Below are 18645 nucleotides of genomic sequence, written 5' to 3'. Positions count from 1 at the left end.
AATGAACTTTGATTGATTCAATTTATTTTGAACAGTTGAAATTTATTTGGCGTTTGAAGAATTTGAACTGGCAATACGCAAATTATCATAATGATGATGCTAATTATGCAAGGGAAATTACAAATTATGCAAAACAAGAAAAAAGTATAAAGAGCTGTCTAAATTTTCCATTGCTTTATTTACATTTAACCAATTCAAAATTAAAGAACTACAACGCAAATTCAAAACTTAATTTTTTGTTGTAGCAAAGAAAAGCTAGATGTCGCAGAGACGTTGTGCTATGACTCCTGCGCCTGTCTGACAATATCAGATTGTAAACAGAAAAGCTGAGCTCAGCATCAGCGCTGTTGATCGTGGTGTATATGTACCACTTGGCACAAGCAGCCAAAGCGGGCACTTCATCAGAAATGGACTGCCAAAATGTGGCACTTCAACAGAAGAGGTGATGGAGTTCTTCACCGCAAGGGGCCCAAGCTGCCGGGTGTACCTCTTGATTCTCCTCCTCGGGTACAGTTTTCAGCTTTGTGAGGCTCTCAAGTTGATTCCAAGGTGGAGACAGGAGCAGCTTAGCGGGGTTGAAAAATGGGACCTCTCTTAAAAAGTCATCCCTGGCTTTCAAATTTAAAGGGAAGTCACTGTCACGTATTGGGAACATTGTCGGAATTTTTCGTTTCATTTTTCTTCATACAATTAACGGTCATAAATTCACGCTAAAAACCATATTTTGCATAATTATGCAGTAAAAGGTGAATTATGCGGCCGCATTGCGGTAAGTGGCAAATTATGCGGCCGCATCGGTCGCGTTTTCCTGGGGGGCCAGATAGAGGGATAGACGAGACAGTATGTACCTCCCTGCCCACTATCCATTTTAGTTTTAATTTTCGTGTGGATGCTAATAAATGCCAGACGATACACAATGACTATGAAAAATGTTTTTTTCTCTTTTTGAGGAAAATTTTTGTCTAAAATCAAAGCCCTATCTCCACATGAGTAAAAATGTTTTTGAATTTTGAGAATTCCATTCATAAATAAACAAGTTATGCAGTTTCAAAGGTGTCATTTATTTGGATGACCCGCAAAGAGGAAAAAAACGCGAAATATGGGACGCTTTTTGGCATTTTTTTCGACCTTTGGTTGTATCTTGCGTAATAAATAGATTAAAAGATTGAAGCTTGAAGAGCAAATTAGGATGGTGTTTGGTAAAATACGGGAAAGTACTCGTCATATTCATATGAAATTTTACAACCATAAAAAAGAGTGTTCATGTATTACCTTTGTCAGCGACAAACCTCCACGCCCGGTAGTTTTAGAAATATTTTACTCCAAAGAATAAAAATCTATTTTTAACGGTCATCGCGCGAGTTTTGTTGCTTGACATAATCTAAAATGACCTTTTTTCTAACTGTGTGCCAACTTTCAGTCATATTCATCGATAAACAGCGTCGTAATTAATTTTTTTAAAATAGCATATACGAAACGGCTTCGTCCCATATTTTGACGCGAATTCGGGCACTTCGTGAGTGAAAAAGAGGCCCAAAGATTTGTGCGGGATAGTCATTGCTACACAATGGTAGAGGGCGTGGAAAAAACATGCCATAGGGACCCTTATCCATTATCGAAACATAAATAGATGGAACAGAAACGGCCTTCATGTTGACCTACATAAGTACGGTCAACATTGACAATACTTGTCACAACAACAATATGGAAACTGTAAACAAAGAAAAACAGACATTCAACACTGATTATAATTTATGTTTGTTTGTTTTTAAGGGTTTTACGGCGCTTGCAACACATTAAGGTCATATCAGCGCAGTAAAAAGGAAGAAAATGGGATAGTCAAAAGTTCTAGAATTATAATTAAAGCACCCAAGAAAAGGTAAGACAAAGGGGAATTTGTTCAAATAGGAAACAGATGTAGATTCCAAGAGCACGCTATCAAAGTACTTAGTTTGAGATCACCTAAAAGTAAAAGTCTCATCCACACACAAGCCCAGGTCCCAACTAAGAAGAGGGATACACTCAAATGTTTAAAAATCATATATAATATTTAAACAAAACAAACAGTGCATAACACGGATGATTTACAAGGAAAAAAATCATCTCCCAAAACTAACTATACATTTGACTATTTCCCTCCCAGCTAGGGTATCCAGCTAGGGCCAGGACAAAACAAGTAATCTCATTCCAAGACAAAGACAGAAAGCATGTTGGAAAACAGACATAGGGGGATAGAAGACACAGTATGTACCTCCCTGCCCGCTATGGGAGGTCAGGAACCCCGCCCAGGATTATAATTTAGACATCGATCAGACACCACCAGGACATGTGCTCAGGAAAATTACAAACAAACAGTCTGACATACGTCGCATTATTCTCGACACACAGTCAGTGCGTAACAAAACGTCTGATATTGTTGACCTATTATTGACGAAAAAAATAGGTCTCTTGATTATAACTGAGACCTAGTTGACAGAGAAAGGTGGCAAACCAAATGAAACTGTCAACGTATATTGCAAGGTTGTTCCCTCGAACAGACAGAAATGGTGGTGGAATAGCTTTTATATATGCTTTTTGTTTTTAAGGGTTTTACGGTGCTTGCAACACATTTAGGTTATATCAGCGCCAGTAAAAAGGAAGAAAATGGGACAGTCAAAATATAGAATTACAATAAAAGCACCCAATAAAAAGTTAGATAAAGGGAACTGGAACAAATTAAAAGGGGAACTGGGAACAAATAGCGATCAGATGTATATTCCAAGAGCATGCCATCAATGAACTTAGTTTGAGATCACCTATAAGTTTTCATCCGGACACAAGCACAAGATCCAACAAAGAGGAATACACTCAAATGCTTACATTATACATTCAAAATAATCAAGTAATCTCATTCCAAGACAAAGACAAAAAGCAAATTGGAAAACAGCTATAAAGGGATAGAAGACACAGTAAGTGCCACCCTGCCCACTATGGGAGGCCAAGAACTCTACCTACCGCTTATACTTATATATTATATCACGAGAGCTTCGAAAAATACATTACCAATATAAAAGAAAAACAATACATTAGTTTCGAATCCGTGTAAATAACAATGAAAGAGAATAACACCTCTTACATATTCATCTGCACCTATCATCCTCCGAAATTTTTACCAACTGAATTTTTACAAGAATTTACTGATCTCATTTACTGAACTAAATTTCAAATAGAATAAAATAACAATATTGGGCGATCTGAACATTCATTTTACCTCAAACGAACAACAAACAAGAAACATAGAGCATATTCTCGTCGAAAACAACCTTTCAAAACTTACTAATTAGGGTGGGAGTGGGGAGGGGGGGGGGGGGGGGGGCACACGCTGGATTGAAATTATAGTACCACAAAGCAACAACTGGATCTTAACATTACAGGGTCATATTCCTTAAAAGTGTGCATTATGTAGCGCAATAGCCACTAAATGTGCTCAAAGTGCTATAGCTTGTTGTAGTTGTAGAGATTTGGGATGATGATGATGTTGACGAGGACGATAATTGTCCAACTAGCTTGACCTTGACCTTTAGATCCTGAACCATCAGGACAGTTAGCTTGGCCTTGACCTTTAATTCCTGAACCATCAGGAGATTTAGCTTGGCCTTGATCTCTAGATCCTGAACCACCAGGACAGTCACATTCTCTTTGAGGAACTACAATCAATATTGGAGAAAAAAAAGATTGATAAATATGGTATCTTTTATTTGGCTCTTTCTATCCCTCTCTCTCTCTCTCTCTCTCCCCCTCCCCCCTCTCTCTCTTTCTCTCTCTCTCTCTCTCTCTCTCTCTCTCTCTCTCTCTCTCTCTCTCTCTCTCTCTCTCTCTCTCTCGCTCACATACACACACGCACGCGCGCACATGCCGTCTTTCTTTATTTGAAATTTTCTCTACTATACTTTTCTCTCTCTACTCCTCTACACTTTCTGTCTCCCCCCCCCCCACCCCTCTCTCTCTCTCTCTCTCTCTCTCTCTCTCTCTCTCTCTCTCTCTCTCTCTCTCTCTCTCAAGCTTTATCAATGTAATCCCTTATTAACTTATAATTTTAACATGGACTAAATATGTGACCCATCGTCTCAAAACGGTATTATGTCGGAACGAACCAGATGCTTAAAAGCCGAATTAAATGTTAAACTGGTCAAAAATATAAATAGTTGGCATTAGCACCCTAGAATATGGTATCCATTCTCCTCAATAAAAGATACAAACTCAACAAAGTCTGATCTTTCTGACTATAAATTCAATTTTCAACAACTTAACCATCCCGACTTAATACCGTTTTGAGGCGAAGGGTCACATATAAAACTAAAAACATATTATTTTTTTTTCTACTTACGGTTGTATCCTGCCTTCATACCTGAATAGTTGAGAATTAGGAAATAAGAAGAAAGAGTACAGCCACTGAAACAAAAACAAATAAAACAAACAAACAAAAACCGAAAACATAGCAAAGCAAAAGAACAGAAACAAACAAAACAAAACCAAAATAAAAAAAAAAAAGCACACAAACAACCCCCCCCCCCCCCCCCCAGAAAAGCTCTAGAAAAAAAAAACAAATAGACAATAAATAAAAACAAAACAAACACGCATTTCATGCTTTCAAGGACAGAGGTATCAACTTTTTCTTTTGGCCTGTGGTCTTACACTCTTATACAAATAATCATTCAAAACTCCTGATTTACATGTCATATAATTTACATAGCTACTATAATATACAGAGCAGCACATAGTTAAGTCTTTAGAAAAAGCTCTTTACTCACATTCTTTCACCGTACTCAGGTGTAAAATGAGTACCTGAGGTCGTGAACAGCATTGTCTTTTTCTAAAAGACTAGCAAAAGCGCTTAAAAGGTGCCACGTCTCTCGCCCTACATGGTAATTGTTGCTGTTACTGTTAGCTGGGGAACCCTTGTAAACCGCTTTGAGTTTGTATAGTGAATATTGCGCTATATATACATATACTCGAGGCTTTTTTTTTTACAAATAAAACATTGCAACTATTGACCTTTGTTTGTTTTAAAGGGTTTTACGGCGCTTGCAACACATTTAGGTCATATCAGCGCCAGTAAAAAGAAGAAAATGGAATAGTCAAAATATTTTGATCTAGATTTACAATCAAAGCACCCAAGAAAAAGCAAGACAAAGGGAAATTGGTTCAAATAGGGAATAGATGTAGATTCCAAGAGTATACTAATATCAGAGTACTTAGTTTGAGATTACCTAAAAGTCTCATCCAGACACAAGCACAGGTCCCAACTAAGAGATATACACTCAAATGTTTACAATCATTATGTAAAAAAAAACATAATACAATGCACAACAGAGAGATGATTTACAGGGAAAAAAATATCATCTCCCAAAACTCTAACTATACATTTGGCTGTTTCAATCTCAGCCAGGGTATCTTTAACGTATTGATGCTATGTGTTTAGTTTATACACTCACAACATCTGCCAGCCAGTTATAACATACCAACACACAGGACTATGTGCAACTTTAATCGTTTATAGTCTGATACAATATAGTGAAATCTACTCTTAAAAATGGGTGGTTAAAAACAATAGTCAAGAGCTGAGTGACATTGATTTCATTCCTTCTATACTAGCTCAGCAGAGAGTCACTTGACCCATAAATTGGCCCGATTGACAAACAAAATGATATGAGGAATGGAACCAGTGTTTCCTCCCCTCTCCCACCTTCAGATATGACATAAAACATCAATTTGATTGTTTGTGTATTACTGCGCTTGCAACAATGTTTTGTTTGTTTTTAACGGTTTTACGGCGCTTGTAACACATTTAGGTTATATCAGCGCCAGTAAAAAGGAAGAAAATGGGATATTAAAAAGTTCTAGAATTACAATTATAGCACCCAAGAGAAAGTAAGACAAAGGGGATCTGGGAACAAATAGAGATCAGATGTAGATTCCAAGAGCATAGCACCAATGTACTTAGTTTGAGGTCACCTATAAGTCTCATCCGGACAAAAGCACAAAATCCAACAAAGAGGAATACACTCAAATGCTTACATTATACATTAAAAATAACAAATATAATAATACATAACAGAGAGATGATTTACAACGAAAAAAATGTCCCAAAACAATAACTATGCATTTGACTGTTTCCCTCCCAGTCAGAACTCCAGCCAGGGCCAGGACAAAACTAAGTAATCTCATTCCAAGACAAAGACAGAAAGCACGTTGAAAAACAGATATCGGAGGATAGAAGTAGAAGACACAGGAAGTACCTTCCTGTCAATTTAATGACCCCTCCCCCCCCCCCCCTTACAGGTGCTAATTTGTTGTTATAAAATGAAAGGAAAATGATCCTAATTTTGTTTATTGTAATTTTATTGAAATTCTGCTTTGTTCATTATTATAATATATTTCTACAAGATTTGCCAAAATGCACCGCCACTCCTTAGAATGAGGTTCGCCCTGGCCATACATAGCAGTCAGTTTCATTGAAAGAGTTAATTTGAGTTCAATGAGAAATAAAACTTCAGCTTTTTATAAAGCGATATATCCACTAAACGAGCTCAAAACGCTTTAAAAGGGGTCCCTAGTCAACAACAACACTTAATATGTAGGACGAGACATGACAACTGTAGGAGATATTACAACTATTTCAGACTGAGACAATGCTGTTAACACCCAGATACTCAGTTTACACCTGAGCATGGTGAGAAAATGTGAAGAAAGAACATTTTTCAAGGACTCAACTATGCGCCGCCTGGGACTCAAACCCTGGACCTTCCAATCCGAAGGCCAGTGGCATACCTCTCCATAGGATACGTATCAATTACCAAAAGGAAAACTCAAAATAAAACAAACTAGCAGTCACTGTAACTAACTTAATAAAATACATTCGATTTAAAATGTATTTTTGAATCATATACACTTCTATTGGTCGGCAGATAGAGCCCAAAAATTTCAAATCATCAAAATGTTCACATTGGAAGGTATTGGAATATACTTACATTGTAATCGTGGTCCATTGAGTTTATCTATGACTTTGGATACCTGGTAGAAGTTGTGACTGGTTACATTGCAGCCTGTCAAATAATTTTCCAGATCTATTCCAACTTTCTCCACCAGTCTACGAAATAAATAGGATAGACTACACTAATACTAATATGAAAATATAAAGATGCTTATGTGACCCATCAGCTCTCTAAGTAGTAAAGTATTCTATCAAATTGATATAGGTGTTGAATGATAATAATAATAATGATAATTTCTTTGCTTTTTGGGACAATCTGATTTTACAATGGCGTGATAGCAAAAATATTATAAGGCGGCCCTATGATCCTTTGTAATAAATCAAAACCTAGACATGCCTAAATGAGTCAATAAGATGGAAAGAAAACTAAAGTGAGTAAATGTGACTCATATAAAAGAGGACAACACAAAAATCAAACAACGTTTTGGCCCTTGGATTTTGTCAGGAGACAAACAACAAGATACCAAAATAAAAGGTTATAAAATACATTCTCTCAATCCTAGGTGATACCAAGTTGTGAACTGTCAAAAATGAATATAACAGCCTCAAAAAAAAAAAAGTAAACATAATTCCAAACACAGAAAGGTTTGGGCTCAAACTCAAAACCCTTTTTTAGCCAACAACCCCCCCCCCCCCCCAAAAAAAAAAAACAAAAAGACAAAAAAAAAAAACAAAAAAACAATAAAACAAAATTATATATATATAAATAATATCACTATTGATTCATGAATTATTTGTATTCAAAATGACCTTTAAAAAGACACCTTCATGGACAAATTGATATTTAAAGAAGCTTTTAAAAAGGACTCGCGGACAATTTGACTTCAAAAAGGCCTTTAAAATAAGACACATGGACCATTTGCCCATAAGAAGCATAACAACTAAATTTGACAGCAAAAAGGCAAGTAAAAATAGAAAATCGTGGCAAAGTGGCCTAAAAAAAAAGGTTTTAAAAGAGATTTCACGGACAATTTGCCTTCATAAAGGCCTTTAAAGAAGAGACTTATGACAATTTTTAAAAAGTTTTACAAATGAACAAATTGTCTTCAAAGAAAGTATTTGGAAAAAAAAAAAGACTCACGGACAATTTGCCTTCATAAAGGCCTTGAGTGCTTTTTCTTTCTCCTTTTCATCAAGAAAAGGGTTTAAATTCAAATTGTCTTTGATGCCACTGGGAAGATACACATCCAAGGGATTTGGCACACACGAGTCACCATCTGAAAAAAACCCCCCAACAAACTGATTTTAACTCAATACGAGACTCAACTTCTCAAAACAATAACATCACAGTGATTAACATAGTGACAATTGCATTCTTAGCGGAAAATGTCTAGCTTGGGTTGAGTATTAGTCTGAGGGTGAAAGATGAATTTTAAACTTATAAAGAAATGGAAAAAAAAGAGCCCCCCCCCCCCTCTGAAAAAAAAACAAGCTGAAAAACGTCAGTATTTGTAGAGTGCAACATCTACTAAACATGCTCAAAGGGCTTTACAAGGGGTCCCTCGGCACCTACTAAACATGTAGGTCGAGACATGACACCTATATGGCGATTACATTTTTTTTCCCCATTTCACACCTAAGTACAGTGACAGATCATGAGTAAAGTGTCAATATAACTTAGAGGGGGACCCTAACTCTGGACCTGCCAGTCCGAAAGTGAGGCTATGTGGTCTAGTGGTATGACACTTGCTTTCGGATCGGAAATTCCTGGGTTCGAGCCTCGCACTCGGCGCATAGTTGAGTCCTTGGAAAAGGCTCTTTACTCACATTCTCTCACCGTACTCAGGTGTAAAATGAGTACCTGGCCGTGAACAGCGTTGTCTTTGTCCGAAAAATTGTAATTTCGCCTCACAGGCGTCATGTCCCGTCCTACATGTTAAATCTTGCAGTTGACCATTGACCCCTTGTAAAGCACTTTGAGCACATTTAGTGGATATTGCACTATATAAAAATCAATTTTTTAATAAATTAAAAAAAAAAAAAAAGAAAGCAAGTTTTTATACCACAGAGCCGCACCAGGCATTTGCATTTTTGATCATCTTTACTTGAACCCTCTCCTTACCAACTATAGGAAAATCGTCACATTCGTTACGATTAAACCAACATTTTTCTTATTCAAATTTCTCTTGTTACATCATAAAAATTTAAAGAAAATAAAAAAAATAAAATTCCCTTTATTCGTCCCCAAGGGGAAATTTGTCTTTAGGGTCTATTCCAAGGGAAGACTGAAATAACCCAGGCGTCAGCCGCAGAGCAGCGCCGCAAAGTGAGCTAGGGCAAGGTGACTTGCTCAAGGCCACACAACGCAGCGGCGAGTGATTGAACTCAGTACCTTTCGGGTACGAAGCAAAGACCGTACCACTGAGCCACGCTGCCCCATGAATAGTGTATTGTATAGCATGTTTTGCTAAAGAAATAATGTATCACAAGAATTTTACTGCTATTGTGTTTGAGTGATAAAAAATATATTTTTGTGTTAGTTGGGTGTGAAGTTTTGAGGGAAAATCCTGAAAATGGCTGGTAAGGAGAGAGTTAAATTGACTGGCTCATACGGGCATGCCTACCAGATGGGTCACATCATAGCCATCGTATACTTATAGCCTTGACATTAAAACTCACTAAGACCCATATATTGACGTCAGTTTTAGGACTGACTAGTGAGTTGTCTCGTAGCCAGTGTTAACGAGATTAAGTTATTTATATTAATTAAGTTCCAGGATTGGCTACTGTGATATTTTGATTCTAAGTTTTCTGGCACTTCTCCATACCCCTAAAAAGAGAAACTTACCCTTGGTAAATCCATAATCATTTTCTTTGCCTAAGGAAAGATAAGTACAAGTAAACAAATGAGTAAAATGATGATGATGATGATGATGATGATGATGATGATGATGATGATGATGATGATGATTATAATGATGATGATGATGATGATAACGATGATGATGACGACGACGATGATGATGATAATGATGATGATGATGATGATGGTGATGTTGAATAGAATGGTAATGATTTTGATTTTGATTATGATAACAACTAATAAAAAGTAAATACCAATAATAATAGAAGCATCAATAGTAGCAGTAATTAAAACTATTATTGTATCAAATTATCAACCCCCCCCCCCCCAAAAAAAAAAAAACTCTAGCATTTGTATAACGGAATGTCCACTAAACGTGCACAAATGCTTCATAATCGTATAGATGAAACATGATGAGACCTGTTGATGATGTTACATTTTTTTCGGAAAGAGACAACGCTTACTAATTCAATTTCAATTAACATTTTTAATTTTTAAGAGTCACGGTTTTATATCTACAATAATGATATTTACTATAAACAACGGTGATATCGATCTAAATCGCGGAAGTGGTTTTATAGCTAAGGTGAAAATACGAATGAAAGAGTGAAAATAGAGAGGCTTTGTATGGGAACAAAACAGACAATGGACGTTTAAGGTACAAACCCTTCGTCAGCACAACAATACACAAATTATTGTGGAAAACAAATAATTTATTTATTTAATTTATTTGTTTTCCACCTTAATTTGTGTATTGTTGTGCTCATGAAGGGTTAGTACCCAAAAGTCCATTTTCTGTTTTATTCCCATACGAAGCCTCTCCATTTTCACTCTTTCGTTAGTATTTCACTATCACCGGCTTCAGGCAGCCCCTACCGTTTTCTAATTATAGCTAAGGTGATGATATACCAAAAAAAAAAAAACAAAAACAAAAAAGATCACATCTGGTCCCACAATAATGACATCAACTAAAATCACCAAACAGTCATGGTATTATACGTCTATGATGATGAAACAACTGAAATCACCAAAAAGTCGTAGTATTACATCTACAATGATAATATCTACCAAAACCACATAATGTCATGGCACATATAGTGATGAAATTAACCAAAATCACCAAAACGTCAAGGTATTACACCTAATATGATGACAGTAACCAACATCACCAAAAAGTCAAGGTATTACACCTGATATGATGACAGTTACCAAAATCACCAAAACGTTTAGGCATTACACCTAATATGATGACAATAACCAACATCACTAAAGGTCAAGGTATTACACCTAATATGATGACAATAACCAACATCACTAAAGGTCAAGGTATTACACCTAATATGATGACAATAACCAACATCACTAAAGGTCAAGGTATTACACCTAATATGATGACAATAACCAACATCACTAAAGGTCAAGGTATTACACCTAATATGATGACAGTAACCAACATCACCAAAACGTCAAGGTATTACACCTAATATGATGCCAGTTACCAACATCACTAAAACGTCAATGTATTACACCTAATATGATGACAGTTACCAACATCACTAAAACGTCATGGTATTACACCTAATATGATGACAGTAACCAACATCACTAAAGGTCAAGGTGTTACACCTAATATGATGACAGTAACCAACATCACTAAAGGTCAAGGTATTACACCTAATATGATGACAATAACCAACATCACTAAAGGTCAAGGTATTACACCTAATATGATGACAGTAACCAACATCACCAAAACGTCAAGGTAATACATCTAATATGATGAAAGTAACCAACATCACCAAAACGTCAAGGTATTACACCTAATATGATGAAAGTAACCAACATCACCAAAACGTCAAGGTATTACACCTAATATGATGACAGTAACCAAAATCACCAAAACGTCAAGGTATTACCCCTAATATGATGACAGTAACCAACATCACTAAAGGTCAAGGTATTACACCTAATATGATGACAGTAACCAACATCACTAAAGGTCAAGGTATTACACCTAATCTGATGACAGTTACCAACATCAACAAAACGTCAAGGTATTACACCTAATATGATGACAGTAACCAAAATCACCAAGACGTCAAGGTATTACATCTAAATGAAAATAATCAAAAATTCATGATATCATAGATACAAAGATGGCATCGTCCAAAACCACATTAAGTCATGACATTTCATCTACAATGATGCCACCAACAAAATTATTTAAAGTCATGGTATTACACCTTCAGTGAGGACTTCAAATCAAATCTCATAAAGACATGACATTAACCCAAGATGATATCAACTAAAATCATAATAAGTCATGGTATAAAATTTCAGTGATAAAAGTTAAGGTTGACTCCTATAATGATAAAAGTCATGGTATGACTCCTACAATGATACACGGTATAGTATGACACATACACTGGTATACATGTCCAACCAGTCCAACCAACATGATGTCCACTGCATGCTGCTCCTCGCTTTTGCCACTACAGTCACTGAGTTTGTCTATAAAACAGTTCTTGGCTTTTCCCACGGCTCTGATCGTTGAGGAAGATAAGTATACACATATAAAATATTATTCAACTGTTTGGAAAACCTAGTCAGAACAGTGACAAATTAATGTTGTTTGTTTGTTTGTTGCTTTAGGTCTCTTCCAACACAATTGAGGTTACATGAGAGACCGCTGAAACAAAAAAACAAGCAATCTAACAAAAATAGTACAAATGTCAATCAAAATCATAACCTAAAGATATCATAAGCTAAATTATAAATAACCAAGAACAAACAGGCAGAGGATTTACAGGAAAAAAAATATCCCCTGTCAAAAATACAATCACAAACCAAAGAAGCAGGATAGGCTAGTAAAGAGAAGAAGAAACGACATCACTATCGGATCGTACACCCATGCGAACATCATAGGTATATGATTCAAGGGTGATGCTCCCATCCAACCACCCGCACAAATTAATGTTCAGCATCCACAGTGGAAACCTGATAAAGTCAACTCCGCAGAAACAGAAAGATTTATTGACTTCAAGCAAGGTTGACTTTAACTATTATTAATTATTGTGCGGCTATGTGGTCTAGTGGTATGGCACTCGCTTTCGGATCGGAAGGTCCTGGGTTCGAGCCTCGCGCTTGGCGCATAGTTGAGTCCTTGGAAAAGGCTCTTTACTCACATTCTCTCATTTTACACCTGAGTACCTGGCCGTTAACAGCGTTGTCTTTGTCCGAAAAATTGTAATATCGCCTAACAGGCGTCATGTCCCGTCCTTCATGTTAAATGCTGCTGTTGGCCAGGGACCCCTTGTAAAGCGCTTTGAGCACATTTAGTGGATATTGCGCTATATAAAGCACAATTTAAAAAAAAATGAAACACATAAAAATAAAGAACATACGAATTGGGACCGACAAGAGGTGCTGACTTTAAGCAGAAGTTGATTTTAAGAGTGTTGTCTTAATGTGGATTCCACTGAACTTAAACCTTTTTATTGTCAGTATGTAGAAAAAACAAACAAAAAAACATTAACATAAATATATATATATATGTATGTATTTTGCTACAAAGAGGGAGAAGAAGAGCAAGATTAAATTTCAATTTCAAAGGCATTCAGAAAACTTAATAGCTGAGTAAACAGTAATGAACGCATACTGAGCCAATATCTTAATATTAGATACCTATTTCATTATAGAGTTGAAATGAAAAATGTGTAAATTTACATGCATGTATCCTCGGTTACTTTGGTGATTGTTCTCACAGGGGATATGCAGTCCGTTGTGGCACGTTTTGGGCAGGATTCCTCTGGAAACAAAGATGACGAAAGATTCAGAGTTAACACGTTAAAATGGCGAGTATTTGTGATCAATCCTTTGAAAACTGTATTATGTCAGGGTGATTTAGGTGCTTAAAATTGATTTTATAGTTTAAAAAAAGAAAGAAATCCAGTATAACTTTAGGAGTTTGTCGGAGTAATATACATGCTAAAAGTTGATTTCATAGTTATGTTATATATATATATGTATATAGATATATATATTATAATATATATATATATATTATATATAAATTATATATATATATTTAAAATTAAAAAGTTCATATATATATTAATCATATATTAATTTTAAAAAAAAAATTCAGTATATATATATATATTATATATATATATATAATAGATATATATATTATATATATATATATATATATATATATATATATATATATATATATATATATATATATATATATCTTAAGGATGTTGTCGGAGTGATTTAGATGATATAAGCTAATTTTACAGTTAAAAAAACATAATTTAGTATATCTTTAGGATTTTATGGAGTAATTTAGATGCTAAGAGCTGAATATATAGACAAAGATTTGATGTTAGGTAAGAATTCTGTTGTAGTGATCTAGATGGTGAAATCTGATTTTATGGATAGAGAAATGAAATTTTGTTAAAATTTTAAGACTTATTAAAGACAATAAAAATAGTTTCCTTAAAGTGACACAAAATAAAATACATTCATGTTCTTGTTCACCTTAAAATCACTTTATTTTGGCACTTGGTTTGCATTGGCACTTTACTGGGTTGAGACTGTGGGTAATGCACGTGTGTGTGTGTGTGTGTGTGTGTGTGTGTCAGAATGTGTGTATCAGAGTTTGTGTGTCAAAATGTGAGGGTCAGGATTTGTGTGTCAGAATGTGTGAATCAGGATATGTGTGTCAAAATGTGTCCGTCAGGATTTGTGTGTCAGAATGTGTGAATCAGGATATGTGTGTTAAAATGTGTGCGTCAACATTTGTGTGTTGAATTGGACAATTTGTGTGTCAGAATGTGTGAATCAGGATTTGTGCGTCAGAATGTGTGAATCAGGATTTGTGTGTCAGAATGTGTGAATCAGGATTTGTGCGTCAGAATTTGTGAATCAGGATATGTGTGTCAATATGTGTGCGTCAGGATTTGTGTGTCAGAATGTGTAAAATCAGGATTTGTGTGTCACAATGTGTGAATCATGATATATGTGTCAGAATGTGTGAATCAGGATATGTGTGTTAGAATGTGTGAATCAGGATTTGTGTGTCAGAATGTGTGAATCAGGATATGTGTGTTAGAATGTGTGAATCAGGATATGTGTGTCAAAATGTGTCCGTCAGGATTTGTGTGTCAGAATGTGTGAATCAGGATATGTGTGTTAAAATGTGTGCGTCAACATTTGTGTGTTAGAATGTGTGAATCAGGATTTGTGTGTCAGAATGTGTGAATCAGGATTTGTGCGTCAGAATGTGTGAATCAGGATTTGTGCGTCAGAATGTGTGAATCAGGATATGTGTGTTAAAATGTGTGAATCAGGATTTGTGTGTCAGAATGTGTGAATCAGGATATGTGTGTCAAAATGTGTGCGTCAAGATTTGTGTGTCAGAATGTGTGAATCAGGATATGTTTGTCAAAATGTGTGAATCAGGATTTGTGTGTCAGAATGTGTGCGTCAGGGTTTGTGTGTCAGAATGTGTGAATCAGGATATGTGTGTCAAAATGTGTGAATCAGGATTTGTGTGTCAGAATGTGTGAATCAGGATATGTGTGTCAAAATGTGTGCGTCAAGATTTGTGTGTCAGAATGTACGCATAAGGATTCATCACCCAGAGTGCATGCATCATAATTTGTGTGTCAGAATGTGTGCATTAGGATTTATCCTTCAGAATGTGTGTGTCAGGATATGTGTGTCAGACGGTGTGTACCTGGACTAGTACTCCTTTAACACCTGATGTGTGCTGATGAGATAATGCGAGTAAAGAGTCTTTTCCAAGGACTCATCTTCATGCTACCCAGAGCGAAACTCAAAATAACGCTGTGTCTCAGTCAGACAAAAAGTTTGATGTCACATTACAGTACAGCGGTCATGTCTTGTCCTAAATGTAATGTGTTGTTGTTGTTAGCTTCAGACAGCTTTCGTATAGCGAATCAAGTCTTTCTTTCTTTTTAATTGGATTCAATAGTCTGGTGTCAGGTCGCCCAGGAACCGCGGCCATCGTGGTTCTAAACAAACAAAATCAGTACTTTTTATTCTTCATGCTGGCTAGAACTTTTCATATGTCTTGTGATCAGAATGTATTAAAGTCAAAACATGATTAGATTTATAATGTTTTTTTCCCCCTCTGGATACGCTTTTATACTCGTCGGAGAAATATGTCATAAGGGCGTCCGCCATTGTTTCGACAGTTTAGAGCTAGTTACTAAGTTACCATGCGTCATTACGAGGGGAGTGACGTCATGACTGTTGAAGCGTATTACATACCTTCGTTCGAGCTGGATTCTGTGTATCGGTTATGATACGGGCTTTGGAATTTCTTTCCTGATGGGCCACATTCATCATCATAACACGACTTGATTTTCATATAGATGCTATCACAACAACAACAACAACAACAACAACAACAACAACAACAACAACAACAACAACAACAATAACAAACAAACAAAAAGAAGTTGAAATGGAAAAAAAGTAGCGACAGAATCAAAGACATCCTATAGAATTAGTTCTTGTTATCTTTTAAAATCATACATAGATTCATATATAGCCTTAGTAATAGTTTTCCTGTTTTTAGGGGAGGGGGGGGGGGGGCATTATTATGATAATAATAATAATAATAATAATAATAATAATAATAATAATAATATATTATTATATTATCATTATTATTATTATTATTATTATTATTATTATTATTATTATTATTATTATTATTATTATTATTATTATTATTATTATTATATATATTATATATATTATTATTATTATTATTATATTATTATTATATATATATATCATATCTATATATAATAATATTATCATCATCATCATCATCATCATCATCATCCATCTATCATCATCATCTTATCATCATCACCACCACCACCCTCATCATTATAATAATAATAATAATAATAATAATAATAATAATAATAATAATAATAATAATAATAATAATAATAATTAATTATTATATAATATTATTATATATTAATAATATATTATATCATTTAGTATTTTATTATTATATTATCTATTATTTATTTTAATAATTATATAATATATATAATTAATAATAATATTATTAATTATAATAATTAATAATGATAATAATAATAATGATAATATAATAATAATAATAACAATAATAATAATAATAATAATAAAATAATAATAATAATAATATAATATAATAATAATAATAACAATAATAATAATAATAATAATAATAATAATAATAATAATAATAATAATAATAATAATAATAATAATAGTATGCCTATAACAATATGTGCATGTTCACTCATAGAAATCAACAAGCCTTTTGAAATATTGTTTACATCTTATAGATAGTATGCAATGACGTCACTCAGGCCTTTGTTATTGTTTTTGCCATCCGCGTTTGTGAGTTGTTCTCACTACACTGTATTAACCAGACTATAAAAGTTCATGGTTACACAGAGTTTGTGTGTTGGTCCGTTATACTTCCGGATGGCAATGTTGTGAACTCCTCGGCCAAGCGCATTCTATCTATAGATAGTATGCAGATGACGTCACTCAGGCCTTTGTTATTGTTTTTGCCATCCGCGTTTGTGAGTTGTTCTCACTAAAGTGTATTAACCAGACTATAAACGTTCATGGTTACACAGAGTTTGTGTTTTGGTCCGTTATACTTCCGGATGGCAATGTTATGAGTTTCTTAGCCAAGCGCACACTATCTATAAGTTGTCTTCAGTATAGTGTTCACTGTGTTGGACACAACAAAGGGGCGAAATCGGTGACAAACGCATTTCCGTAATTACCTGCATAAGGTGGGGTGACTTGCACCAACCATGGGCGCACCTCGAGAGCCAGATAACACGGAACAGTAGGGGTAGGGTTTCTCTTCTGTTGAAGTCAAGACAAGAAAATAAATGAACGATATATTAGCATTATGATTGTTACAATAAAAACAAAACAAAAAAAAAACATGAAAAGGGTCAGTGCCTTAAAATACAGTGTGTCTCGAAAGGCTATACACACTTTAAATAATTGTAAACCAGGTGTTTATTATTATTTATTTAATTATTGCCGAGTGTGAGAATTTACAAACATCATTTAATCGTTTTATCACTGTGTCGTGAATAGATTTTACATCTCATTCACGATAAACAATATGCACGAGGCATGTATCTCCACCGAAGTGGGTAGTTACGCGATTAGTCCGGGTTTGTTCGTCCGGTACAAGAAACAGAGTCAACATTTGAATTTCAATCAAATATCCATTATCCGTTTCGTAGTAAAAAGAGCTTGTAAAATGAAAGCAACCCCGTCTTTATACCCCTTGTGACGTCACAAACTCACGGGAAGAAACAACACACAACAGTGAATGGAACTCACCATGACACCCAAGGTAACCCAGCATGAGAACAATTCCACAACAAACAACTTAATACATAATAATAAATACGTTCCTACAACTGCTTGTTCTCAAACTGATGTGGAACGTTTCAGGCCGGACTCAATCGGCAATGCGAAGCAATGAAAAAGATTGAATGGTATTTACGTTCATTCCATTCGCGTTAAATGGTTGCTCTAACTCTAACTCGGCAATTTTTGAAGGTTTCATTGTGTAGACTTTGTCCTTCTTGATATGTGACCCCTCGTCTCAAAACGGTATTAAGTCGGGATGATTACCTACGTTGCTGAAAATTGAATTTGTAGCCAGAAATATCAGATTTAGGTTGAGTTTGGATGTTGTATTGAGGAGAACGGATATCATATTTTAGAG

At 35.1% G+C, this 18645-nt stretch overlaps 1 protein-coding gene across 3 annotated transcripts in view; it reads right to left on the bottom strand.

The window, feature by feature from the left end:
* LOC144960163 (uncharacterized) overlaps positions 1–18645 on the bottom strand; it is a 59923-nt gene that overhangs the window by 15275 nt on the left and 26003 nt on the right. The window contains exons 4-13 of one of the 3 annotated variants that reach the window (XR_013642777.1): positions 17678–17762; positions 16140–16246; positions 13563–13644; positions 12261–12379; positions 9822–9851; positions 8115–8250; positions 7011–7129; positions 4367–4387; positions 1567–3686; positions 22–920 (exon numbers count right to left, since the gene is read on the bottom strand). Coding sequence is in view for 2 of the 3 variants with exons in the window: in XM_078893172.1 (XP_078749298.1) it covers positions 3475–3686; positions 4367–4387; positions 7011–7129; positions 8115–8250; positions 9822–9851; positions 12261–12379; positions 13563–13644; positions 16140–16246; positions 17678–17762 (911 nt within the window). In the remaining variant the exon portion in view is untranslated. Of the gene's footprint in view, positions 1–21; positions 3687–4366; positions 4388–7010; positions 7130–8114; positions 8251–9821; positions 9852–12260; positions 12380–13562; positions 13645–16139; positions 16247–17677; positions 17763–18645 lie in introns of those variants that run through there. The other 2 variants (XM_078893172.1, XM_078893170.1) reach the window with 2 other exon arrangements.

This window comes from Berghia stephanieae, chromosome 14, assembly GCF_034508935.2.
Source record: "Berghia stephanieae isolate SIO BIC M18660-M18661 chromosome 14, UCSD_Bste_1.3, whole genome shotgun sequence".
NCBI classification, from domain to species: domain Eukaryota; kingdom Metazoa; phylum Mollusca; class Gastropoda; order Nudibranchia; family Aeolidiidae; genus Berghia; species Berghia stephanieae.
Note: the sequence above shows the minus strand (reverse complement) of the source record. Positions and strands in the feature narration are given on the sequence as shown.